Source organism: Hypanus sabinus, unplaced genomic scaffold, assembly GCF_030144855.1.
Source record: "Hypanus sabinus isolate sHypSab1 unplaced genomic scaffold, sHypSab1.hap1 scaffold_418, whole genome shotgun sequence".
NCBI classification, from domain to species: Eukaryota; Metazoa; Chordata; class Chondrichthyes; order Myliobatiformes; family Dasyatidae; genus Hypanus; species Hypanus sabinus.
In genome coordinates this window covers 54,050-81,462 of record NW_026781297.1, presented here as the reverse complement: position 1 = coordinate 81,462, position 27,413 = coordinate 54,050, and the positions used below count along the sequence as shown (strand labels likewise).

Sequence of the window (27,413 nt, the reverse complement as noted above, 5' to 3'; positions counted from 1 at the left end):
TGTCCTCTGGTCCCAGACTCCCCCACTATAGGAACCATCCTCTCCACATCCACTCTATCTGTGTCCTCTGGTCCTAGACTCCCCCACTACAGGAAACATCATCTCCACTTCCACTCTATCTCTGTCCTCTGGTCCTGGACTCCCCGACTACCGGAACCATCCTCTCCAAATCCACTCTATCTGTGTCCTCTGGTCCTAGACTCCCCCACTACAGGAAACATCCTCTCCACTTCCACTCTATCTGTGTCCCCTGGTCCTAGACTCCCCCACTGTGGGAAACATCCTCTCCACATCCACTCTATCCGTGTCCTCTGGTCCTAGACTCCCCCACTACAGGAAACATCCTTTCCATTTCCAGTCTATCTGTGTCCTCTGGTCCTAGACTACCCCAATATATGAAACATCCTCTCCATATCCATTCTATCTGTGCCTTCTGGTCCTAGACTCCCCCACTATGGGAAACAACCTCTGCACATCCACTCTATATGTGTCATCTGTTCCTAGACTACCCCACTGTAGGAAACATCCTCTGCACATCCACTCTATCTGTGTCCTCTGGTCCTAGACTCCCCCACTATAGGAAACATCCTCTCCACATCCACTGTATCTGTGTCCTCTGGTCCCAGACTCCCCCACTATAGGAAACATCATCTCCACTTCCACTCTATCTGTGTCCTCTGGTCCTGGACTCCCCGACTACCGGAACCATCCTCTCCACATCCACTCTATCTGTGTCCTCTGGTCCTAGACTCCCCCACTACAGGAAACATCCTCTCCACTTCCACTCTATCTGTGTCCTCTGGTCCTAGACTCCCCCACTATAGGAAACATCCTCTCCACATTCATTCTATCTGTGCCTTCTGGTCCTGGACTCCAGCACCATGGGAAACATCCTCTGCACATCCACTCTATATGTGTCATCTGTTCCTAGACTCCCCCACTATATGAAACATCCTCTGCACATTCACTCTATCTGTGTCCTCTGGTCCTGGACTCCCCGACTACCGGAACCATCCTCTGCACATCCACTCTATCTGTGTCCTCTGACCTAGACTCCCACACTATAGGAAACATCCACTGCACATCCACTCTATCTGTGTCCTCTGGTCCTAGACTCCCCCACTATAGGAAACATCCTCTCCACATCCACTCTATCTGTGTCCTCTGGTCCCAGACTCCCCCACTATAGGAACCATCCTCTCCACATCCACTCTATCTGTGTCCTCTGGTCCTAGACTCCCCCACAACAGGAAACATCATCTCCACTTCCACTCTATCTGTGTCCTCTGGTCCTGGACTCCCCGACTACCGGAACCATCCTCTCCACATCCACTCTATCTGTGTCCTCTGGTCCTAGACTCCCCCACTACAGGAAACATCCTCTCCACTTTCACTCTATCTGTGTCATATGGTCCTAGACTCCCCCACTATAGGAAACATCCTCTCCACATCCACTCTATCTGTGTCCTCTGGCCCTAGACTCCCCCACTACAGGAAACATCCTTTCCACTTCCAGTCTATCTGTGTCCTCTGGTCCTAGACTACCCCAATATATGAAACTCCTCTCCACATCCATTCTATCTGTGCCTTCTGGTCCTAGATTCCCCCACTATGGGAAACAACCTCTGCACATCCACTCTATATGTGTCATCTGTTCCTAGACTACCCCACTGTAGGAAACATCATCTCCACTTCCACTCTATCTGTGTCCTCTGGTCCTGGACTCCCCGACGACCGGAACCATCCTCTCCACTTCCACTCTATCTGTGTCCTCTGGTCCTAGACTCCCCCACTACAGGAAACATACTCTCCACTTCCACTCTATCTGTGTCCCCTGGTCCTAGACTCCCCCACTATAGGAAACATCCTTTCCACTTCCAGTCTATCTGTGTCCTCTGGTCCTAGACTACCCCAATATATGAAACTCTTCTCCACATCCATTCTATCTGTGCCTTCTGGTCCTAGATTCCCCCACTATGGGAAACAACCTCTGCACATCCACTCTATATGTGTCATCTGTTCCTAGACTACCCCACTGTAGGAAACATCCTCTGCACATCCACTCTATCTGTGGCCTCTGGTCCTAGACTCCCCCACTATAGGAAACATCCTCTCCACATCCACTGTATCTGTGTCCTCTGGTCCCAGACTCCCCCACTATAGGAAACATCATCTCCACTTCCACTCTATCTGTGTCCTCTGGTCCTGGACTCCCCGACTACCGGAACCATCCTCTCCACATCCACTCTATCTGTGTCCTCTGGTCCTAGACTCTCCCACTACAGGAAACATCCTCTCCACTTCCACACTATCTGTGTCCTCTGGTCCTAGACTTCCCCACTATAGGAAACATCCTCTCCACATCCATTCTATCTGTGCCTTCTGGTCCTAGACTCCCCCACTATAGGAAACATCCTCTCCACATCCATTCTATCTGTGCCTTCTGGTCCTAGACTCCCCCACTGTGGGAAACATCCTCTCCACATCCACTCTATCCGTGTCCTCCGGTCCTAGACTCCCCCACTACAGGAAACATCCTTTCCACTTCCAGTCTATCTGTGTCCTCTGGTCCTAGACTACCCCAATATATGAAACATCCTCTCCATATCCATTCTATCTGTGCCTTCTGGTCCTAGACTCCCCCACTATGGGAAACAACCTCTGCACATCCACTCTATATGTGTCATCTGTTCCTAGACTACCCCACTGTAGGAAACATCCTCTGCACATCCACTCTATCTGTGTCCTCTGGTCCTAGACTCCCCCACTATAGGAAACATCCTCTCCACATCCACTGTATCTGTGTCCTCTGGTCCCAGACTCCCCCACTATAGGAAACATCATCTCCACTTCCACTCTATCTGTGTCCTCTGGTCCTGGACTCCCCGACTACCGGAACCATCCTCTCCACATCCACTCTATCTGTGTCCTCTGGTCCTAGACTCCCCCACTACAGGAAACATCCTCTCCACTTCCACTCTATCTGTGTCCTCTGGTCCTAGACTCCCCCACTATAGGAAACATCCTCTCCACATTCATTCTATCTGTGCCTTCTGGTCCTGGACTCCAGCACCATGGGAAACATCCTCTGCACATCCACTCTATATGTGTCATCTGTTCCTAGACTCCCCCACTATATGAAACATCCTCTGCACATTCACTCTATCTGTGTCCTCTGGTCCTGGACTCCCCGACTACCGGAACCATCCTCTGCACATCCACTCTATCTGTGTCCTCTGACCTAGACTCCCACACTATAGGAAACATCCACTGCACATCCACTCTATCTGTGTCCTCTGGTCCTAGACTCCCCCACTATAGGAAACATCCTCTCCACATCCACTCTATCTGTGTCCTCTGGTCCCAGACTCCCCCACTATAGGAACCATCCTCTCCACATCCACTCTATCTGTGTCCTCTGGTCCTAGACTCCCCCACAACAGGAAACATCATCTCCACTTCCACTCTATCTGTGTCCTCTGGTCCTGGACTCCCCGACTACCGGAACCATCCTCTCCACATCCACTCTATCTGTGTCCTCTGGTCCTAGACTCCCCCACTACAGGAAACATCCTCTCCACTTTCACTCTATCTGTGTCATATGGTCCTAGACTCCCCCACTATAGGAAACATCCTCTCCACATCCACTCTATCTGTGTCCTCTGGCCCTAGACTCCCCCACTACAGGAAACATCCTTTCCACTTCCAGTCTATCTGTGTCCTCTGGTCCTAGACTACCCCAATATATGAAACTCCTCTCCACATCCATTCTATCTGTGCCTTCTGGTCCTAGATTCCCCCACTATGGGAAACAACCTCTGCACATCCACTCTATATGTGTCATCTGTTCCTAGACTACCCCACTGTAGGAAACATCATCTCCACTTCCACTCTATCTGTGTCCTCTGGTCCTGGACTCCCCGACGACCGGAACCATCCTCTCCACTTCCACTCTATCTGTGTCCTCTGGTCCTAGACTCCCCCACTACAGGAAACATACTCTCCACTTCCACTCTATCTGTGTCCCCTGGTCCTAGACTCCCCCACTATAGGAAACATCCTTTCCACTTCCAGTCTATCTGTGTCCTCTGGTCCTAGACTACCCCAATATATGAAACTCTTCTCCACATCCATTCTATCTGTGCCTTCTGGTCCTAGATTCCCCCACTATGGGAAACAACCTCTGCACATCCACTCTATATGTGTCATCTGTTCCTAGACTACCCCACTGTAGGAAACATCCTCTGCACATCCACTCTATCTGTGGCCTCTGGTCCTAGACTCCCCCACTATAGGAAACATCCTCTCCACATCCACTGTATCTGTGTCCTCTGGTCCCAGACTCCCCCACTATAGGAAACATCATCTCCACTTCCACTCTATCTGTGTCCTCTGGTCCTGGACTCCCCGACTACCGGAACCATCCTCTCCACATCCACTCTATCTGTGTCCTCTGGTCCTAGACTCTCCCACTACAGGAAACATCCTCTCCACTTCCACACTATCTGTGTCCTCTGGTCCTAGACTTCCCCACTATAGGAAACATCCTCTCCACATCCATTCTATCTGTGCCTTCTGGTCCTAGACTCCCCCACTATAGGAAACATCCTCTCCACATCCATTCTATCTGTGCCTTCTGGTCCTAGACTCCCCCACTGTGGGAAACATCCTCTCCACATCCACTCTATCCGTGTCCTCCGGTCCTAGACTCCCCCACTACAGGAAACATCCTTTCCACTTCCAGTCTATCTGTGTCCTCTGGTCCTAGACTACCCCAATATATGAAACATCCTCTCCATATCCATTCTATCTGTGCCTTCTGGTCCTAGACTCCCCCACTATGGGAAACAACCTCTGCACATCCACTCTATATGTGTCATCTGTTCCTAGACTACCCCACTGTAGGAAACATCCTCTGCACATCCACTCTATCTGTGTCCTCTGGTCCTAGACTCCCCCACTATAGGAAACATCCTCTCCACATCCACTGTATCTGTGTCCTCTGGTCCCAGACTCCCCCACTATAGGAAACATCATCTCCACTTCCACTCTATCTGTGTCCTCTGGTCCTGGACTCCCCGACTACCGGAACCATCCTCTCCACATCCACTCTATCTGTGTCCTCTGGTCCTAGACTCCCCCACTACAGGAAACATCCTCTCCACTTCCACTCTATCTGTGTCCTCTGGTCCTAGACTCCCCCACTGTAGGAAACATCCTCTCCACATCCACTCTGTCTGTGTCCTCTGGTCGTAGACTCCCCCACAACAGGAAACATCCTCTCCACATCCATTCTATCTGTGCCTTCTGGTCCTGGACTCCAGCACCATGGGAAACATCCTCTGCACATCCACTCTATATGTGTCATCTGTTCCTAGACTTCCCCACTATAGGAAACATCCTCTGCACATTCACTCTATCTGTGTCCTCTGGTCCTGGACTCCCCGACTACCGGAACCATCCTCTGCACATCCACTCTATCTGTGTCCTCTGGTCCTAGACTCCCACACTATAGGAAACATCCACTGCACATCCACTCTATCTGTGTCCTCTGGTCCTAGACTTCCCCACTATAGGAAACATCCTCTCCACATCCACTCTATCTGTGTCCTCTGGTCCCAGACTCCCCCACTATAGGAACCATCCTCTCCACATCCACTCTATCTGTGTCCTCTGGTCCTAGACTCCCCCACTACAGGAAACATCATCTCCACTTCCACTCTATCTGTGTCCTCTGGTCCTGGACTCCCCGACTACCGGAACCATCCTCTCCACATCCACTCTATCTGTGTCCTCTGGTCCTAGACTCCCCCACTACAGGAAACATCCTCTCCACTTCCACTCTATCTGTGTCCTCTGGTCCTAGACTCCCACACTATAGGAAACATCCACTGCACATCCACTCTATCTGTGTCCTCTGGTCCTAGACTCCCCCACTACAGGAAACATCCTTTCCACTTCCAGTCTATCTGTGTCCTCTGGTCCTAGATTACCCCAATATATGAAACTCCTCTCCACATCCATTCTATCTGTGCCTTCTGGTCCTAGATTCCCCCACTATGGGAAACAACCTCTGCACATCCACTCTATATGTGTCATCTGTTCCTAGACTACCCCACTGTAGGAAACATCCTCTGCACATCCACTCTATCTGTGTCCTCTGGTCCTAGACTCCCCCACTACAGGAAACATCCTTTCCACTTCCAGTCTATCTGTGTCCTCTGGTCCTAGACTACCCCAATATATGAAACTCCTCTCCACATCCATTCTATCTGTGCCTTCTGGTCCTAGATTCCCCCACTATGGGAAACAACCTCTGCACATCCACTCTATATGTGTCATCTGTTCCTAGACTCCCCCACTGTAGGAAACATCCTCTGCACATCCACTGTATCTGTGTCCTCTGGTCCCAGACTCCCCCACTATAGGAAACATCATCTCCACTTCCACTCTATCTGTGTCCTCTGGTCCTGGACTCCCCGACTACCGGAACCATCCTCTCCACATCCACTCTATCTGTGTCCTCTGGTCCTAGACTCTCCCACTACAGGAAACATCCTCTCCACTTCCACACTATCTGTGTCCTCTGGTCCTAGACTTCCCCACTATAGGAAACATCCTCTCCACATCCATTCTATCTGTGCCTTCTGGTCCTAGACTCCCCCACTATAGGAAACATCCTCTCCACATCCATTCTATCTGTGCCTTCTGGTCCTAGACTCCCCCACTGTGGGAAACATCCTCTGCACACCCACTCTATATGTGTCATCTGTTCCTAGACTCCCCCACTATAGGAAACATCCTCTGCACATCCACTCTATCTGTGTCCTCTGGTCCTAGACTCCACCACTACAGGAAACATCCTCTCCACTTCCACTCTATCTGTGTCCTCTGGTCCTAGACTCCACCACTACAGGAAACATCCTCTCCACATCCATTCTATCTGTGCCTTCTGGTCCTAGACTCCCCCACTATAGGAAACATCCTCTGCACATGCACTCTATCTGTGTCCTCTGGTCCTAGACTCCCCAATATATGAAACATCCTCTCCACATCCACTATATCCGTGTCCTCTGGTCCTAGACTCCCCCACTACAGGAAACATCCTTTCCACTTCCACTCTATCTGTGTCCTCTGGTCCTAGACTACCCCAATATATGAAACATCCTCTCCACATCCATTCTATCTGTGCCTTCTGTTCCTAGACTCCCCCACTATGGGAAACATCCTCTGCACATCCACTCTATATGTGTCATCTGTTCCTAGACTCCCCCACTGTAGGATACATCCTCTGCACATCCACTCTATCTGTGTCCTCTGGTCCTATACTCCCCCACTATAGGTAACATCCTCTCCACATCCACTCTATCTGTGTCCTCTGGTCCCAGACTCCCCCACTATAGGAAACATGATCTCCACTTCCACTCGATCAGTGTCCTCTGGTCCTGGACTCCCCGACTACCGGAACCATCCTCTCCACATCCACTCTATCTGTGTCCTCTGGTCCTAGACTCCCCCACTACTGGAAACATCCTCTCCACTTCCAATCTATCTGTGTCCTCTGGTACTAGACTCCCCCACTATAGGAAACATCCTCTCCACATCCATTCTATCTGTGCCTTCTGGTCCTAGACACCCCACTATGGGAAACATCCTCTGCACATCCACTCTTTATGTGTCATCTGTTCCTAGACACCCCACTATAGGAAACATCCTCTCCACTTCCACTCTATCTGTGTCCACTGGTCCTAGACTCCCCCACTACAAGAAACATCCTCTCCACATCCACTCTATCTGTGTCCTCTGGTCCTAGACTCCCCCACTATCGGAAACATCCTCTCCTCATCCACTCCATCTGTGTCCTCTGGTCCTGGACTCCCCCACTACCGGAACCATCCACTCCACATCCACTCTATCTGTGTCCTCTGGTCCTCGACTCCCCCACTACAGGAAACATCCTCTCCACATCCACTCTATCCGTGTCCTCTGGTCCTAGACTCCCCCAATATAGGAAACATCCTCTCCACATCCACTCTATCCGTGTCCTCTGGTCCTAGACTCCCCCAATACAGGAAACATCCTTTCCACTTCCAGTCTATCTCTGTCCTCTGGTCCTAGACTACCCCAATATATGAAACATCCTCTCCATATCCATTCTATCTGTGCCTTCTGGTCCTAGACTCCCCCACTATGGGAAACAACCTCTGCACATCCACTCTATATGTGTCATCTGTTCCTACACTACCCCACTGTAGGAAACATCCTCTGCACATCCACTCTATCTGTGTCCTCTGGTCCTAGACTCCCCCACTATAGGAAACATCCTCTCCACATCCACTGTATCTGTGTCCTCTGGTCCCAGACTCCCCCACTATAGGAAACATCATCTCCACTTCCACTCTATCTGTGTCCTCTGGTCCTGGAATCCCCGACTACCGGAACCATCCTCTCCACATCCACTCTATCTGTGTCCTCTGGTCCTAGACTCCCCCACTACAGGAAACATCCTCTCCACATCCACTCTATCTGTGTCCTCTGGTCGTAGACTCCCCCACAACATGAAACATCCTCTCCACATCCATTCTATCTGTGCCTTCTGGTCCTGGACTCCAGCACCATGGGAAACATCCTCTGCACATCCACTCTATATGTGTCATCTGTTCCTAGACTCACCCACTATAGGAAACATCCTCTGCACATTCACTCTATCTGTGTCCTCTGGTCCTGGACTCCCCGACTACCGGAACCATCCTCTGCACTTCCACTATATCTGTGTCCTCTGGTCCTAGACTAACACACTATAGGAAACATCCACTGCACATCCACTCTATCTGTGTCCTCTGGTCCTAGACTCCCCCACTATAGGAAACATCCTCTCCACATCCACTCTATCTGTGTCCTCTGGTCCCAGACTCCCCCACTATAGGAACCATCCTCTCCACATCCACTCTATCTGTGTCCTCTGGTCCTAGACTCCCCCACTACAGGAAACATCATCTCCACTTCCACTCTATCTCTGTCCTCTGGTCCTGGACTCCCCGACTACCGGAACCATCCTCTGCACTTCCACTATATCTGTGTCCTCTGGTCCTAGACTAACACACTATAGGAAACATCCACTGCACATCCACTCTATCTGTGTCCTCTGGTCCTAGACTCCCCCACTATAGGAAACATCCTCTCCACATCCACTCTATCTGTGTCCTCTGGTCCCAGACTCCCCCACTATAGGAACCATCCTCTCCACATCCACTCTATCTGTGTCCTCTGGTCCTAGACTCCCCCACTACAGGAAACATCATCTCCACTTCCACTCTATCTCTGTCCTCTGGTCCTGGACTCCCCGACTACCGGAACCATCCTCTCCACATCCACTCTATCTGTGTCCTCTGGTCCTAGACTCCCCCACTACAGGAAACATCCTCTCCACTTCCACTCTATCTGTGTCCCCTGGTCCTAGACTCCCCCACTGTGGGAAACATCCTCTCCACATCCACTCTATCCGTGTCCTCTGGTCCTAGACTCCCCCACTACAGGAAACATCCTTTCCATTTCCAGTCTATCTGTGTCCTCTGGTCCTAGACTACCCCAATATATGAAACATCCTCTCCATATCCATTCTATCTGTGCCTTCTGGTCCTAGACTCCCCCACTATGGGAAACAACCTCTGCACATCCACTCTATATGTGTCATCTGTTCCTAGACTACCCCACTGTAGGAAACATCCTCTGCACATCCACTCTATCTGTGTCCTCTGGTCCCAGACTCCCCCACTATAGGAAACATCCTCTCCACATCCACTGTATCTGTGTCCTCTGGTCCCAGACTCCCCCACTATAGGAAACATCATCTCCACTTCCACTCTATCTGTGTCCTCTGGTCCTGGACTCCCCGACTACCGGAACCATCCTCTCCACATCCACTCTATCTGTGTCCTCTGGTCCTAGACTCCCCCACTACAGGAAACATCCTCTCCACTTCCACTCTATCTGTGTCCTCTGGTCCTAGACTCCCCCACTATAGGAAACATCCTCTCCACATTCATTCTATCTGTGCCTTCTGGTCCTGGACTCCAGCACCATGGGAAACATCCTCTGCACATCCACTCTATATGTGTCATCTGTTCCTAGACTCCCCCACTCTAGGCAACATCCTCTACACATCCACTCTATCTGTGTCCTCTGGTCCCAGACTCCCCCACTATAGGAAACATCCTCTCCACATCCACTCTAACAAGGACTCTCACCATTCGATACTTGTCAGTGACGTCACCCTTTATTCTTCTGAATTCCAGTGAATACAGATCCAAAGTCAACAATTGCTCTTCGTATCACAACTATTGAACGATGGACTCATATGAGAGAATTCCCTTTGAAGCCGTTCAACTTCAACACATCCTTTACAAGAAAGATGACGAAAATCTACTCACAGTGCTCCGGGTGTTTTTACAATGATGTGAATAAGATTTAAAATGAGACTTACAAGGATGTTGCCAGGATTGGGGAGCACGCCGTATGAAAATAGGATACGAAGCGTTTTTCGTGTGGATAGTCAGTTGCTTTTTCCCAGGGCTGAGATGGTTGCATAGAGTAAATAGGTTTAAGGTACCGCGGAGTAGGTATTGTTGAGATGTCAGGGATCAGTGTTTTACTCGGAAAGAGGTGAGTGTGCGGAATGGGCTACCGGCAATGGTGGTGGAGGTGGATACGATAGGGGCTTTTAAGAGGCTTTTGGATAGATACATGGAGCATAGAAAAATAAAGGGCTATAGGTAAGTCTAGTAATGATTACAGTCGGGACATGTTCGGCACATACTTTTGGGCCGAAGGGCCTGTAATGTGCTGTCGGTGTTCTATGTTTCTATTTTTCTGTAATGTGTTAGACGTGTGGACAGCACTGGGGAGGATAACGTCTTTAAACTTTAAGATAATTGATTTAGAATTAATCAGTTCCAGCTGACTTAAGAAACAGTCCGTTTTCAAAAAAAAGAGTAAAATACTTGATGGTCTTTGAAGATGAAACTGACATCCGGCACGGACAAGTGCGAGCATTCCGCAAACAGAAACGGCGTGTTCTCGCCTAAGTCTGTTTCACAAAAGCCGGACCACTCTAACAATTCACCACTCCAGCAATGGCTGTTCCAATAATGGAGAATCCTTCCACATCTGGATGGCCAATTCAGAGAAGTCCCATCATTGCTGTCATAACCGCCAGGTGGCGCAACGCGTCCTCTGTACATCAATAAGTAATATATGCATAAATGTACAAAGTGATTCGGTAAGTGAAGGATCAAATGAATGAACAAATTAATTAACTAAAGGAAAAGTAAATGAACTAACAAATAAAAAAAGAATTATGAGGACGCTTTCATGGGTCCATGGACCGTTCAGAAATTTGACTGCAGAAGATTTAGGTAAATCTCTGCCCGTCGGTCTTCAGGGTAATGTACCTACTTCTGGATAGTGGTAAGTACTCGATAAAATATCCTGGATGGTAGTAATGTGACAAGAGTATATCTCGGATGGTAGTAATCAGACAAGAGTATATTCCGGATGGAAATAATCGGAAAAAGCATATTCCGGATTGTACTAACAGGAAGGGTGTATATCCCGAATGGTAGTAATGAGACAAGAGCATATACCTGCCGGTGATCGCCTTTAATTATGAACCTGGTATTCCTGAGGAACCACCTTTTGAAGATTTTCTCGAGTAGGAAGAGGCTTGCACTGTGCTGAATGTGATTGTTGTACACAACCCTCTGCAATCTGTGTCGATCCTGTGCATTGCAGCCTGCACACCAGACGGTGAAGGAAACAGCCAGAATACTCTCCGCCTTACATGTGCGAACATTTCCTAGTTTTTGGTGACATACCCATACCAAATCTCTTCAAGCTTTGTGGGCCGAAGGGCCTTAATTGTGCTGTAGGTTTTCTCCGTTTCTATGTTTCTATCACCTAATGGAATACAGCCGCTGACGTGCCTTTCTTTGTGAATGTATAACTATGTGAGGCCAAGCAGAGATTCTCTCAGAAGGAGCTTAAACCTACACACCCTCACCACCGCCGACCCTTCAATGAGGACTGGTGTGTGATCTCCCGACTTCTCCTTCGCGGCGTTCACAGTCACATCCTTGGTCTTGCTGTCCCCGTCTGCAAGATTATTGCGGCGCCAACACTCAGCCAGTCTACCTATCCCGGAGGGAAGCAGTTTTGAGGAAAATGCCACGTGATCCGGTGGAGGGCGACACCAGAGTATCGAGGGCCGAATAGCCTTCTGCTTCTCCAGCGTTTTAGGTTCGTTCATTCTCCGCCCTCTCGCTCTGCGCTCCAGTCAGCTCCGGCTTTTCAGATAACGGGCTCTCGGGATCTCTCATGGAGACCAGGAAATGAGGCTCACTCTCCGAATGTAACAGAGACAGGCGCCGCTCTCTCGGGATCGCGTGGATGACGTTCACTTTACTCTCTCTCTTTCTCTTCATGTCGGTGGGTGAGAGAAACTCTCTTTGAGACCATTATCGGATTCCACACAGCAGCAGATAGTTGCAGAACAACACACAGGATTTGATGTAGATTCGAGCAAAGTACAGACTCTCTGATCCAATCAGCGCTGCCGCTTGTGATGTCAGAATCCAGATATCTGACCCGCAAACCAGGAAGTGCGGCTCAGTCTCCGAGTGTAACAGAGATCGGCGCTGCTCTCTCGGGATGTCGGGACTTGCCTTCGCAGCTCTCGTTCTCTGTCTCCACATAACGGCGGGTGAGGGTCACTCTTACAAACCCTCAGTGGCGGATAACCATCAGAGTGGCGGGTGGTAGGAGGCATGAAGACCAGGTTATAAGGGTCGACCTCACTGAGCTGAGAACAGATCCCGGGTATCTGTACAGATTGAGTTAAGTGCAGTTCCCAAGTCTATCCGCGTCTGTCGCTTTTCCCTCATATGATTTTCTCTTTCTCAGGTGAGTCCCAGCAGTTTACTATTACCGTTGAGCACAGCCAGATAAATGTCACCGCTGGGGGTGAGGCTCTTTTTTCAGTCCGGCCGTCGTCCAACGTCAGCAGTGGAAGCTGGAATTTTAATGGGATAACAATCGCCCAGTGGATCGGTCAGACCGAGTTTGTTGATAATTCCTACAAGCCGCGAGCCAAGATATTCATCTCCAACGGGTCGCTTCTGCTGAAGTCGGTGAGCATGTCGGACAGTGGGGAATACCGTGTGAATATGGTTCCAACTAGTGGCTCCATGACCTCAGCGACCGTCACTCTGCGTGTCATTGGTAAGTGAGACAGACTCATGCGATCTCCGACTAAAACTTACATTTTACTCCTGTGGTGAGAGAATACAATACAACCTTGACGGTGGTCGTAGAACCTCACTCCAGTGAACCTGCTCTCGGACTGTTCATTTCTCACTGTTGTGCGTGGCTGTGTATCGCCGTTTCTGTCTGCAGGCTGCTCGCATTTGTCTGTGCCGGATGTCAGTTCCGTCTTCAAGGCCATCAAGTAATCATTTGTGCTGTATTTTACTCTATTGTTGAAAACGACTGTTTCACAAGACAGCTGGAAATGATTAGTTCTAAATCATCCAGCGGAATGTTTAACGATGTTCCCCTCCCCAGTGCCGCCCACATGTCTATGACATTATGGAAACATAGAAAACCCACAGCACAATACAGGCCCTTCGGCCCACAAGTCTGCGCCGAACATCTCCCTGCCGTAGAATTTACTAGGCTTACATGTAACCTCCATTTTTCTAAGCTCCACATTTTTCTTTAAAGCCCCTATCGTATCCGCCTCCACCACCGTTGCCGTCAGCCCATTCCACGCACTCACCACCCTCTGCCTAAAAGACATACCCCTTATATCCCCTCTGTACCTACTGCCCGGCGCCTTAAAACTGTGTCCTGCTATGGCAACTATTTCAGCCCTGGCAAAATGCCTCTGACTATCCACACACTCAATACTTCTCATCATCTTGTACACCTCTATCAGGTCACCTCTCATGCTCCGTCCCTCCAAGGAGAAAAGGCCGAGTTCACTGAACCTGTTTTCATTAGCCATGCTTCCCAATCCAGGCAACAACATTGTAAATCTCCTCTGCACCCTTTCTATGGCTTCCACATTCTTCCTGTAGTGAGACGAACAGAATAGTGACAGCATTCTGTAGTTTTATCTCTGATCTGTGCGTCTGCAGTATTTTGCTTTAAGCAGAATATATCTCCTTGGAGCCATCATTCCATGATCTGTGGTATTTTTACAGAAGCCGTATCCAGGCCCAACACCACGTCGAATGACGCTGACTCGGTGGAACACAATGACACAGTTAGTTTGGAGTGCACGGCAAGAGTTGGACATGCTTCTTATTCGCGGTTAAATAAAACAAAACAGATAGCTGTAACGTTAGGATAACCGTGAGCAGCACATCAACTGAACGTTTACCGCCAGTATCACTGTATTAGCCCATGTGTCAAACACTTATTATACTTTAAATGGAGAAAAAACAACAAAAATAATTACGTGGAAAGGGACTTTTCGGTGCTTTGTGTAGGATTGTCTAAAGGTTAAATTAGAGGTTGAGTTTGTTGTGAGGAAGGGAAATGCGACGTTAGCATTCATTTCAAGAAGACCAGAATATAAAAGTCACCATATAATATCGAAAGTTTATAAAGCTCTGGTGAGGCCTCAATTGGAGTATTGTGAGCAGTTTTTGGCCCCTTACCCGAGAATGGATGAGCTGAAATTGGACAGGGTTCAAAGGGTATTCACGAAAATGATTCCAGGATTGAAAGACTTGTCATAATATGAGCCTTTAATGTATCTGAGCCTGTATTCACTAGAAGCCAGAAGAGTTGAGAGGAAGGAAACTGTCTATCAGGTCACCCCTCATTCTTCTGAATTCCAGTGAATACAGACCCAAAGCATCAAATGTTCGTCATATGAAAACAATAGACTCATGTGAGTGAACTTCCTTTGAAGCCCTGCAGTTTCAACACATCCTTTCCAGGAACAGTGCCCCAAATCTGCGCACAATACTCCAGGTGAGGCCTCACTGGTGCTTAAACAGTTGAAAGGTCACATTGTTGCTTTGACAATCTTGTCCACGTGAAATGAATGTTAACATCGCCTTCTCCCCGTATTCCTTGATGCCCTGACCAATAGAAAATCTATCAACCTCTGCGTTAAATATACATAAAGACATGGTCTCCACCCCTGCTTGTGGCAAACAATTCCACGGATTTACTAAATCCTCTGAAGAAATACCCTTTCAGCTCCGTTCTGAAATGAGGTTTCTCTATTCTTAGCTGTGTCATCTTCACGTTGACTCTCCTACCACAGGAATCACCCTCTCTATAGGAAACTATAGTATATATTCATCCACGATAGGAAGCATCCTCTTCACATCCACTCTATCTGTGTCGTCTAGTCCTACACCCCCCTCCTAATAGGAAACATCCTCTCCACATCCACTCTATCTGTGTCCACTGGTCCTAGACTCTCCAGGTACAGGAAACATCCTCTCCACATCCACTCGATCTGTGTCCTCTGGTCCTAGACTCCCCCGCTACAGGAAACATCCTCCCCACATCCACTCTATCAGTGTCCTCTGGTCCTAGAGACCCCCACTACAGGAAACATCCTCTCCACATCCACTCTATCTGTGTCCTCTGGTCCTAGACTCCCCCAATACAGGAAACATCCTCCCCACATCCACTCTATCAGTGTCCTCTGGTCCTAGACTCCCCCACTATAGGAAACATCCTCTCCAAATCCACTCTATCTGTGTCCTCTGGTCCTAGACTCCCCCACTATAGGAAGCATCCTGTCCACATGCACTCTGTGTTGTTTTTTAGAAGTTTGGAGGATGGTTAGTCTGAGGCCATAGTCCTCTCCACGTACACTCCAACAAGGCCTCTCCCCTCTCGATAGTTTTCTATCAGGTCGCCCCTCTTTCTTCTGATTTCCAGTGAAAACAGACGCAAAGCCATCAAATGCTCTTTATACGAAAATCATTCAATGATAGACTCATATGAGTGAATTTCCAAGAAAAATGGGATAAATCTGCTCACAGTACTCAGGGTGATACCGCATTGGTGATTAAAAATTGAAAGATGACATCGTTGCTTTTATAATCTCGTCCACTTGAAATGAATGCTGACATTGCATTTGCCTTCCTGAGCAGAAAATCAACATGAACATTAACCTTCACTGGATCTTTCACAAGGACTCCCAAGTCGCAATGCACTTCAATACTCTGTGTTTTCCCTCCACTGTCTTATCTCCCATTTATTCAAACAAAGTGCATGACCGTTCTACGACACCTGCCTCTCTAAATCCTCAATGCGAAACGCCCCTCCACGTGTGTTCATGTCGTCTGCAAACTTTACAAGAGTGCAATCAATTCCATCGTCCAAATCATTGACATGTGACAGGAAAATAATCGGCCCCAACACGGACCACCAGGGAACACCACTGGTCACTGGCAGACAGGTAGAGAAAGCTCACGCTTTGGCTTTCGCCAACCTGCCACTACTTTATCTTGCTGAATCTTCCATGTAATACCATTAACTCTAAGCTTGTAAAACAGCCTCACTTATAAAACCATCTAACCACATAACCATATAACAATCACAGCACAGAAACAGGACATTCCGGCCCTCCTAGTCCGTGCCGAACTCTTAATCTCACCTCGTCCCACCTTCCCGCACTCAGCCCATAGCCCTCCACTCCTTTCCTGTCCATATACCTATCCAATTTTACCTTAAATGACACAACTGAACTGGCCTCTACTACTTCTACAGGAAGCTCATTCCACACAGCTATCACTCTCTGAGTAAAGAAATACCCCCTCGTGTTTCCCTTAAACATCTGCCCCCTAACTCTCAAATCATGTCCTCTCGTTTGAATCTCCCCTACTCTCAATGGAAACAGCCTATTCACGTCAACTCTATCTATCCGTCTCAAAATTTTAAATACCTCGATCAAATCCCCCCTCCCAACCTTCTACGCTCCAATGAATAGAGACCTAACTTGTTCAACCTTTCTCTGTAACTTAAGTGCTGAAACCCAGGTAACATCCTAGTAAATCGTCTCTGCACTCTCTCTCTAATTTATTGATATCTTTCCGATAATTCGGTGACCAGAACTGTACACAATATTGCAAATTTGGCCTTACCAATGCCTTGTACAATTTTAACATTACATCCCAACTTCTGTACTCAATGCTCTGATTTATAAAGGCCAGCGTTCCAAAAGCCTTCTTCACCACCCTATCTACATGAGACTCCACCTTCAGGGAACTATGCAGTGTTATTCCTAGATCTCTCTGTTCCTCTGCATTCCTCAATGCCCTACCATTTACCCTGTATGTTCCATTTGGATTATTCCTGACAAAATGTACAACATAGGTGTCAAACCCAAGGCCCGCGGGCCATATCCGGCCCGGCGTACAATTATATCCGGCCCGCGAGATCATTTTAGATAGATCTATAATTTTAATTATTAATAGCCCGGCGATATGAAGCCTATGATTGTAAGTTAGTACCAATCATAAAAAAGACTGCTTGCTCAGCAGTCTTCTTCATAAGAAACGGAATTTGTGAAGTGAAACACTTTGTAGTTACAGCAGAGACTGAGACACATGAGAACAGGCTGAAAAAACGGAGGCAATGAAAGCTGCGTTCGCCCGCGCCCGACTGATCCGGCCCGCATGAAGCTGCATTTTGCCCAATCCGGCCCGTGACCTAAAATGAGTTTGACACCCCTGATGTAGAACCTCACACTTCTCAGCATTAAACTCCATCTGCCAACGTTCAGGCCATTCTTCTAACCGGCATAAATCTCCCTACAAGCTTTGAAAACCCACCTCATTATCCTCAACACCTCCTGCCTTCGTATCATGGATGGCACCTTGTCCTGGCCTTCTGAAAATTCCCGAACACAACATCGACCGGTTATCCTTTGTCTATCCTGCCTGTTATTTCTTCAAACGATTCCAGCAGATTTGTCAGGCAAGATTTCCCCCTGAGGGAAGCATGCTGACTGCAGCCTATTTTATCATCTGCCCCCAAGTACCCTGAGACCTCATCCTTAATGATCGTCTCTTTTCCCAACAGTTCTGGCCAACTCCCGTCCCACGGGTCTGTAATTCGATTGACCCCATTGTGATACTGACACATAAGACTTCAGCTTCTCCTTCACAAATTTCAATGTGAATTCGATCACGTTATAAACACTTTCCCGAAGTTCTTTGTTTTCTTTTCCCTAAAGGTCTCTGTTCAATTCTGTATCTTTGCTCAACACCAAATCCAGAATAGATAATAGTAGATAATAGATGATCCTCTACTGGGCTCAACCACCAGCTGCCCTGAAACACCAGCTCGCAGGGACTCTACAAGATCACCCAGCTGGAATCCAGTACCAACCTGATTTTCCCAATCTATCTTCCTATTGAAGTCCCTCCTTACTTATTGTAACATTGCCCACTTGACATGCATTTTCTATCACACGTTGTTGTTTTAGGACGCATCATTGGTCTGTCTGGCGGTCTCCGTGCAATTCCCATTAGGGACATTTTACCCTCGCTGTTCCACATTGGTTTAATACATTCCCACCCACTTTCACCTCTTTCTAATAATTTAACTTCATTTTTCACCAACACATCAACCCCGACCCGCTTGTCCTCCTGCCGGTCCTTTCGATACAATATGTATCCTTGGACATCAAACACCCGGCTATAACCTTGATTCAGTGTTGCCGACAGTATTATAGGACGAATTTTGTAGGTGCAATAAGATGTAAAAAGACAGAGTATACGGGGAAACCAGCTTATTCTCATTTATTCGAGAAGACAATTAAAGTAAAGCCAAGTTACTAAGAAACAGCAGTAAAGCTAGAAACTCCGCCGGAGTTTCATTCAGTCCGCGATCTGATCTGAAATCGAAACACGTGGGGATCAGAGACAGGAATGGCGACAGAGGCGGGGATCGTGAGTTGGCGAACCAAATGTTATGAACATGATGTCGCTGAAACCAAGAGTAACTCCATTCGAAATTTAATTGTATTTACAGGGCCAGTGACTAGGGTTGCCGTGGTGACCAATAATTCCACTCCCCTGGAAAACCTCGATACCGTCGCACTGAGATGTGTCGCGTCGGGCTCTGTTCAGACACGGACATGGTTCAAGGACAACCAACCCATCCAGGAAAACGTTAGAATATTTACATCTCCCGACAGGGCGAAACTGACTATAATCAGAGTGAACAGAAACGACGTCGGGACGTACAAGTGCATCGCCCGCAACTCTTTCAGCAGTAGCGCTGGAGAGACCTACGTGGAGGTTTACTGCAAGTACACAGGTAACCAGCAGCCATCATTTGTATCGGATTTTACTCTACTCGACAGGTATTCTCATTTTGTAGATAGGCCGGAGAAGGTCAGAATTGTACCGGAGCGTCCAGTTGTTTCAAATATAGTGTCAAACCTGACGTTCAAATGCCAAGTGGAAATAAGTCCAGATCCAGCTTATTGGCTCAAAGTGGCTGACACTCAATAGACAATAGACAATAGGTGCAGAAGTAGACCATTCGGCCCCTCAAGTCTGCACCGCCATTCTGAGATCATGGCTGATCATTCACTATCAATACCCAGTCCCTGCCTTGTCCCCATTTCCCTTGATTCCCCTATCCATCAGATATCTATCTAGCTCCTTCTTGAAAGCATCCAGAGAATTGGCCTCCACCGTCTTCCGAGGCAGTGCATTCCACACCTCCACAACTCTCTGGGAGAAGAAGCTCTTCCTCAACTCTGTTTTAAATAACTGACCTCTTATTCTCAATCCATGCCCTCTGATACTGGACTCTCCCAACATCTGGAACATATTTCCTGCCTCAATCCTATCAAATCCTTTAATTATCTTAAACGTTTCAATCAGATCCCCTCTCAATCTCCTCAATTCCAGCTTGGACAAGCCCAATCTCTCCAATCTCTCTGCGTAAGACAGCCCTGCCATCCCAGGAATCAACCTAGTGAATCTACGCTGCACTTCCTCAATTGCCAGAATGTCCTTCCTTAAACCTGGAGACCAAAACTGTACACAATATTCCAGGTGTGGTCTCACCAGGGCCCTGTACAAATGCAAAAAGGACATCCTTGCTCTTGTACTCAATTCCCCTTGTAACAAAGGCCAACATTCCATTTGCCCTCTTCATTGCCTATTGCACTTGCTCATTCACGTTCATTGACTAGTGAACTAGAACTCCTAGGTTTCTTTGCATTTCTCCCTTACCTAACTCTACCCCGTTCAGACAATACTCTGCCCTCTTGTTTCTGCTTCCAAAGTGGATAACTTTACATTTATTCACATTGAATGACATCTGCCAAGTATCTGCCCACTCACCCAGCCTATCCAAGTCTCCCTGTATTCTCCTAACGTCCTCTTCGCATGTCACACTGCCACCCAGTTTAGTATCGTCAGCAAACTTGCTGATATAGTTTTCAATGCCCTCATCTAAATCATTGACATAAATCGTAAAGAGCTGTGGTCCCAATACAGAGCCCTGTGGTAACCCACTAGTCACCTCCAGCCAGTCCGAGAAACACCCATTCACTGCTACCCTTTGCTTTCTATCTGCCAACCAGTTTTCTATCCATGTTGAAACCCTGCACCCAATGCCATGAGCTCTGATTTTACTCACTAATCTCCTATGTGGCACATTATCGAATGCCTTCTGAAAATCTAGGTATACAACATCCTCTGGCTTACCCTCGTCTAACATCCTTGTTACACCCTCCAAAAACTCCAACAAACTTTACAACTCCAGCACTCCGAGGGACGAGTTGTAAATTTTGATGACCACAGGCAGCAATGACTTCCTATGACGCTCAGTGTTACATCTCGGTGGAATGAGTCCCTGGTTGAATGTACTCCTATACCTAACCAGTACATTATGGAGTGGATGGGAGTCACTGTCCAAGATGGCATGCAACTTGGACAGCATCCTCTTTTCAGACACCACCGTCAGAGAGTCCAGTTCCACCCCCACAACATCACTGGCCCTACGAATGAGTTTGTTGATTCTGTTGGTATCTGCTACCCTCAGCCTGCTGCCCCAGCACACAACAGCAAAAATGATAGCACTGGCCACCACAGACTCGTAACCATCCACAGCATCTTCCAGCAGATGCTAAAGGTACTCAGTCTCCTCAGGAAATTGAGACGACTCTGACCCTTCTTGTAGACAGCCTCAGTGTTCTTTGACCAGTCCAGATTTTTGTTAAATTGTATCCTCAGGCACTCGTAATCCTTCCAACATGTCCGCACTGACCCTTTGGATGGAAACAGGGGTCACCGGTGCCTTAGCCCTCCTCAGGTCCACCGCCAGCTCCTTCGTCTTTTTCACATTAAGCTGCAGATGATTCTGCTCGTACCATGAAACAAAGTTTCCCACCGCAGCCCTGTACTCAGCCTCGTCTCCCTTGCTGATGCATCCAACTATGGCACTGTCATCAGAAAACTTCTGAAGATGGCAAGACTCGGTGCAGTAGTTGATGTCCGAGGTGTAGATGATGAAGAGAACAGGAGACAGGACAGTCCCCTGTGGAGCCCCAGTGCTACTGACCACTCTGTCTGACACACAGTGTAGTAAGTACTGTGTGCCAGTGCTTGAAAGTGCAAGAAAGGATCTAAAAAGCGAAGATTGGGACAGGTTGTTCTCTGGAAAGGATGTCGTTGGTAAGTGGGAGGTCTGGAAAGGAGAAATTTTGAGACAGCAGAGTTCGTATGTTCCTGTCAGGGTTAAAGGCTAAACGAATAATAATAAGGAACCTTAGTTCTCGTGAGATATTGGAACTCTGAAGAAAAAGAAGAGAGAGATGTGTAACATATATAGGCAACAGCGAGGAAATAAGGTGCTTGAGGATTATAAAAAATTGGTCGGCTTGATGATCAGAGTGGTCGGCTATGTACGGAAACAAAAGAAATGGGGGAGATCTTAAATGTTTTTTTTTTACATCTCTATTTACTAAGGAAACTGTGATGGAGTCGTTGGAAATAATGCAAACAGGTAGTGAGGACATGGAACTTATACAAATTAAACAGGAGGAGGTACTCGCTGTCTTGAGGCAAATCAGAGTAGATAAATCCCCAGAACCTGACAGGGTATTCCCTCGGACCTTGATGGAGACTTGTGTTGAAATTGTAGGGGTCCTGGCAGATATATTTAAAATGTCGGTATCGACGGGTGAGGTGTTCCTGTTGTCCCGTTGTTTTAAAAAAAAAGCCTCTAAAAGTTATCCGAGAAATTATAGGCCGGTAAGTTTGACGTTAGTAGCAGGTAAATTAATTGAAGGATCACTAATAGAAAGGCTTTACAAGTATTTCGATAGACAGGGGCTTACCAGGGAGAGTCAAGATGGCTTTGTGCGTGGTCGGTCATGTTCAAACCAATCTATTGGAGTTTCTCGAGGAAGTTACCAGGAAAGTGGATGAATGGAAGGCTGTGGATGTTGACTACATAGACTTCAGTAATGCCTTTGACATGGGAGGTTACTTAGAAAGATTCAATCGCTAGGTATACATGGAGAGGTAGTGAATTGGATTAGATATTTTCTCAATGGCAGAAGCCAGAGAGTGGTAGTGGAGGATTGCTTCTCTGAGTGGAGGCCTGTGACTAGTGGTGTGCCACAGGGATCAGTGCTGTGTCCATTGTTATTTGTCATCTATATCAATGATCTCGATGACAATGTGGTAAATTAGATCAGCAAATTGACTAATGATACAAAGATTGGAGGTGTAGTGGACAGTGCGGAGGGTTTTCAAAGCTTGCAGGGGGATTTGGACCAGTTGGAAGAATGAGCTTCTTCACACAGCGAATAGTGGGAGTGTGGATTGAGTTGACAGGTGAACTGGTAAATGAGGGTTCATTTTAATCTTCTAGAGAAACTTGGACAGGTACATGGATGAGATGTGTATGTAGGGATATGCTGCAGGTGCAGGTCAGTGGGACTAGGCAGGAAAATGGTTCCACAGAGCCGAGAAGGGCCGAAGGGCCTTTTTCTGTGCTGTAATGTTTTATGTTTCTATGGTTCCATTCGGAAATTTGCAATGGGATATCCCCCCCCCCCCACCATCCTTCTAAATTCAAACGAGTAAACACCCAGAGCAATTAAACGTTCCTCGCATGTTAACCCTTTCATTCCGGGAATAATCCTTGCGACACAATATGCGACTCTAAACTGACTCAGTCAAATTGTTGTGAAAATGAATTTGCCAGTGATAAAGACGTGTTCTCAGAATGTAAGATATATAAACATATATATATGTTTCCCTTGTGTGTTATCAGCAAAAACAGATGGCAATTGCACCCTCGGCTCTGGCGCAATCGTGGGCATTGTACTTGGTTTACTTGGCATGGGCCTGATCGGCGGAGTCAATGGATGGTTGATCGCGAGGAAATCCGGCGGGTATATGCATGCTTTCTCCTAATATAGCCTTTACTTTTAATTGGTGCGGTAGAATTCTGTTTTCTTTTTCTTTTTATTTTTTTGCAAAAGTGATATACCAAAAGCTTTAATGCGAGTTTGAGATGCGACAGGTGGATGAAGCAAATTACACAAGCTGGAGAAGGAAATACATAAATACTTGCTGACGGTTCATGTGCAAGGCTCAGGAATGGAACACGAGCGGTGCATGGGTGGAGAGGTTCAACAGGCACTGACATCCTTTCGGTGAGCGGTAACGCATATCAGACCATAAGACCTCCACAGACGCAACATATTCCATAGATTTATCAGAGTCTGTCTAAAGTAATTTCTCCGCACCTCTGTTCTAAATGTACGGCCTTCGATCCTAAACCCGTGCTTTCTTGTCCTAAACTCCCCTCCCAAGGGAAGTAACTTTGCCATATGTGACTGAATATTACCCTGTCGACAACAATCAACTTGCAGCTGGTCAATTCTCGACACTCGCCTGGTGATTAAAAAAAAAACGGGGACCGCTCCGGCTCCACCTTTCTCCATTTTTTTTTTACATCTCATTTCCCAAAAGCTCCTAAAACTGATCAGCAAGTCCGGAAACATTCCACAGATCAGGGGTGACCCGGGGACAGAATCAGCATTAAACTTTCACGTGGGCGTTGTTTTCCTGAAATTTGAACATCTTTCCGAAAGCGGAAGCGTTCAGTGATACATGTGTCACTTTCCCCTGAAAAACTGAGATCTGAAGGCCCAGAACACCATCGCCGTGCAATCCAATATGCTCACTGTTGTTAAGATCGAGTAGGACTGGAATCGGACATCACATAACCGGAACAGATTCAGGGAATAACCATGGAGTATCCGATGGAACTGTAGGAGCCATTCTCATTCGGTGTATCAGTGCAAGAAGTCACTTCTTCCGAATTCATGTTTTGACCTTTGTTTCTGTTTATTCAGGATCAATGATCCCCCACAATCCCAGTACGACACGAGCGTCAATTCCGGAAGGAAGAGTGAGTGAACTGCATTTCAATTGTTCTACTACTGAGTTCCTGGAAATCTTAACATTTCATTTAGATATGGGAGTCCCGAGTACACAGAATCTGCAGGTTTTCATCCGAGCAAATGTTCACGAATAATGCTGCTTGGGTTGTTGGGTTGTCCAGTTAAATAGGTAGACATTTTCAACTCAGGATTACAATATCTTTGGAGGGGTAGTATGGTATTTCCCTTTCTGTATCTGACCTAAATTATTGGTCGTCTATACAGGGAGTTACCTGTTTCTGGCGTTTGTGGGAAAGTAGTTCATGCTGTCGCTGGCATTTTGTTTTCTGTCCGGATTGACATCCGCTGTATGAACAACGGCCCATGATGCTCTTCACCGCTGTGACGTGTCTGTACTGTTCCCGCAGGCACCGTGGATACAAACACCGTGAACGCATCGGGAACTTATGAAAATCTCTCAAGGGATGAACAGGTTGGATCTTTGTATTATGTTCATGATCTCAGTCATTGTTTCAAAGATAAGAAGATAAGTAATGTGATGGGTCGCGTCCGAGCAGCAATGAATGTGAAGATTGATACACTCGGGTTTACACGTGGAGAGACAGAATACAATTGTCGAGCGCAAGGTTAAACGTCACAATATAAATCTTTAATTTCTCTTTCCAGGGCGCAAGGAACGATGTAGAAGATGGAAACTCCACTTACACGGTGAGGGAATTATTTGCGTCAGTCCTTTTTTGAAGTAATTGTTCCCACTTCACACAGTATGATGAATCACACAGCGGATGAACTCATGAAGTAATATGTGTCAGTCTTTACTGCGGAGCAGACCATCAGTATGACAGTGTCAGGTCACCGGAGTGGTTGCAGTCACTATAATAAGGAGAAGATGCAAGGCAAGCTGGAAGGGCTGAAGGTGGAGAAATCACCTGGATTAACTGCACCCCAGCATTCTGAAACGTGTCTCTAAAGGGGTAGAGGAGGGAATAGTACTGGTATGCCAAGCTGAAGATTACTATGGAATTGTTTTTGAGGACTAGAAAGTTGCAAATATCACTCTGATCTTCTTGAAGGAAGAGAAGCAAGGAATTACGTGCCCTTTCGCTTGGGGACCATGTCTGTCTGTCTCGGATCCTCTGTTCATCACGGTCCGTCTGCTTTGTGTTACTTTCAGACATAATTTATTAAATGTGCGCAGATACTCTTCAATATTCTTGCAGTTCACTTCATTCACAGAATGTTTTTAATAAAAAAAATCTGCTAATGATGCTGATTTCCTCTCATTAACAGGGACTTGTCCTGGAGGACCGATCTGTTTACAGTGATCTGAAGAGGTATGTGAACGGGACATTGGGCTGCCGATACATAGTGTTACTTGTAAAGGAAACGTATCCACTAGTTTCAGTTCTGTGAGCCGTGCAGGGCCACGGTTGTGCCCGTGATTAGCAGTTTCGAGACAAGTAACAGCGCAAGACTGGAGTTGGGCGGCATCGTACAACGATATACTGTTATTGAAAGGAACAAATTTCCTGGGACCGTGGCGATATGAAATCTCCTAGTTGTATTGAAGGTTGCAATGTCACGATGTTTGACACAGATTCAAAAGTCACCACTTATTATTTATCCTCCCCAGCAGCAGCACTTTCGGATCGCTGACGTGGTCAACATAAATTGTGCTTTGTTTCCGCAGATGACGTCACTGGTGAAGAGAAGAGGATGGTTGGCCCGTGAATTGACAGAGAAGAAGGACAACCATCGAGGGAAAAGCCACCGTTCAGAATGTCCTTCATTGTTTCTTCATGGTTGTTCTCCATGTCTCCGTTAGATCTTTTCTGCGTTTCACATCCTCACGACGAAGTCATCACTGAAGGTTTTGACTCGTTTGTATCACAGCAGCTTAGTTCCCTCACCTCAGCCCAGACTCCTTTGTCCCATAATTGACACCTTCACTCTGCCGCCGACATTTGTCCTCTCAACGTTACACTGTGATATAATCTATATACCGTTTTGACCCACGTCATAGTCCGATAGTTTTCTGACTACTTGTTACGTTCAAAAACATGAAATATCGTAGCGCATCACGCTCAACCCACAGATTAGCTTCATTATTCACTTGGCGTGAGGCCGGAGCCGCGGCACAAGCGGCCAAGTGGTTTTAATTCCATTAATTGCACCCTTTAAGAAGAGATATATTGGGAAGGGTGTCCCGGCTATTGCAGAGAGATCTAGCAGAAAGACCCCGGGAATGAGGGAGCTCCCGTGAGAGGAGCACCTGCCTACCACTCCCCTCAATGTTTTGAGGAGTTTGTTTAGGTGCGTTGCCAACAGTCGGGCATTCTCGGGCCGAGAACCCTTCCTTCCAAATTTTTAAGTGGATTCAAGTTGGCGGATTGATTTTTTTCCTTTGGAAGATGTATTGCTGTACAGCTCCGGGGTTGTGCGCCCAATGTTGTTGTTATTCTTTTGTTTGTTTGTTTGATTTTCAGTTAGTAGTTTTTTTTTATTATGAGGGGTTCTTTTTTTCCTTCATTTTCTTTCAAAAATATATTCTTAACACGTTATTTTCTTTTATTACTATTGACATTTTGCTTAGCTTTGTTAATCAGTTATTTGCTATTTTAATTCTTTCTTGCATATAATGACATACTGACTTAATGTATCTCCTTTTGTTAATCTTTAATAATAATTAATAAAAAGATTTTTTAATGAAAATGAGTCTCATAAAAGACCCATTTATCCGCCTTTGCTGGGAGGGCATTCCACACACCCATCACTCTCAGCGTGAAACTCTTACCTCTCATATCCCCCTTGTATCTACTTCCAAGCACTAGGAAGTTAGACCAGTCGTGTTAGCAACTTCATCCGAGGGAAATGCCTCTGAGGATCCACACGATCGATGCCTCTCATCACCTTAAACACCTCTATCAGGTCACCCCTC

The 27,413-nt window shown here is 47.0% G+C and overlaps 1 protein-coding gene and 1 long non-coding RNA gene across 2 annotated transcripts; both read left to right on the top strand.

Annotated features, from left to right (window-relative positions):
- The first annotated feature begins 12,705 nt into the window (after positions 1-12,705).
- LOC132388822 (carcinoembryonic antigen-related cell adhesion molecule 7-like) lies at positions 12,706-23,480 on the top strand. The gene is made up of 4 exons (XM_059961243.1): positions 12,706-12,757; positions 12,958-13,275; positions 19,066-19,353; positions 23,338-23,480. Exons 1-4 carry the CDS (start codon positions 12,706-12,708, stop codon positions 23,478-23,480), a joined length of 801 nt encoding a protein of 266 aa, XP_059817226.1.
- A 946-nt stretch (positions 23,481-24,426) lies between these two features.
- Positions 24,427-26,492, top strand: LOC132388819 (uncharacterized). Its single transcript, XR_009510349.1, has 5 exons — positions 24,427-24,483; positions 24,883-24,947; positions 25,142-25,183; positions 25,766-25,809; positions 26,166-26,492. It is a non-coding gene; the product is annotated as an uncharacterized LOC132388819 (long non-coding RNA).
- The last annotated feature ends 921 nt before the right edge of the window (positions 26,493-27,413 follow it).

Excerpts from the sequence above, each read along its gene's own strand:
- LOC132388822 (XM_059961243.1), top strand. The coding sequence starts at position 12,706 with ATGTCGGGACTTGCCTTCGCAGCTCTCGTTCTCTGTCTCCACATAACG. Across the intron at positions 13,276-19,065 it reads CGTCACTCTGCGTGTCATTG|GGCCAGTGACTAGGGTTGCC; the intron begins GTAAGTGAGACA and ends TTGTATTTACAG. Across the intron at positions 19,354-23,337 it reads GGTTTACTGCAAGTACACAG|CAAAAACAGATGGCAATTGC; the intron begins GTAACCAGCAGC and ends GTGTGTTATCAG.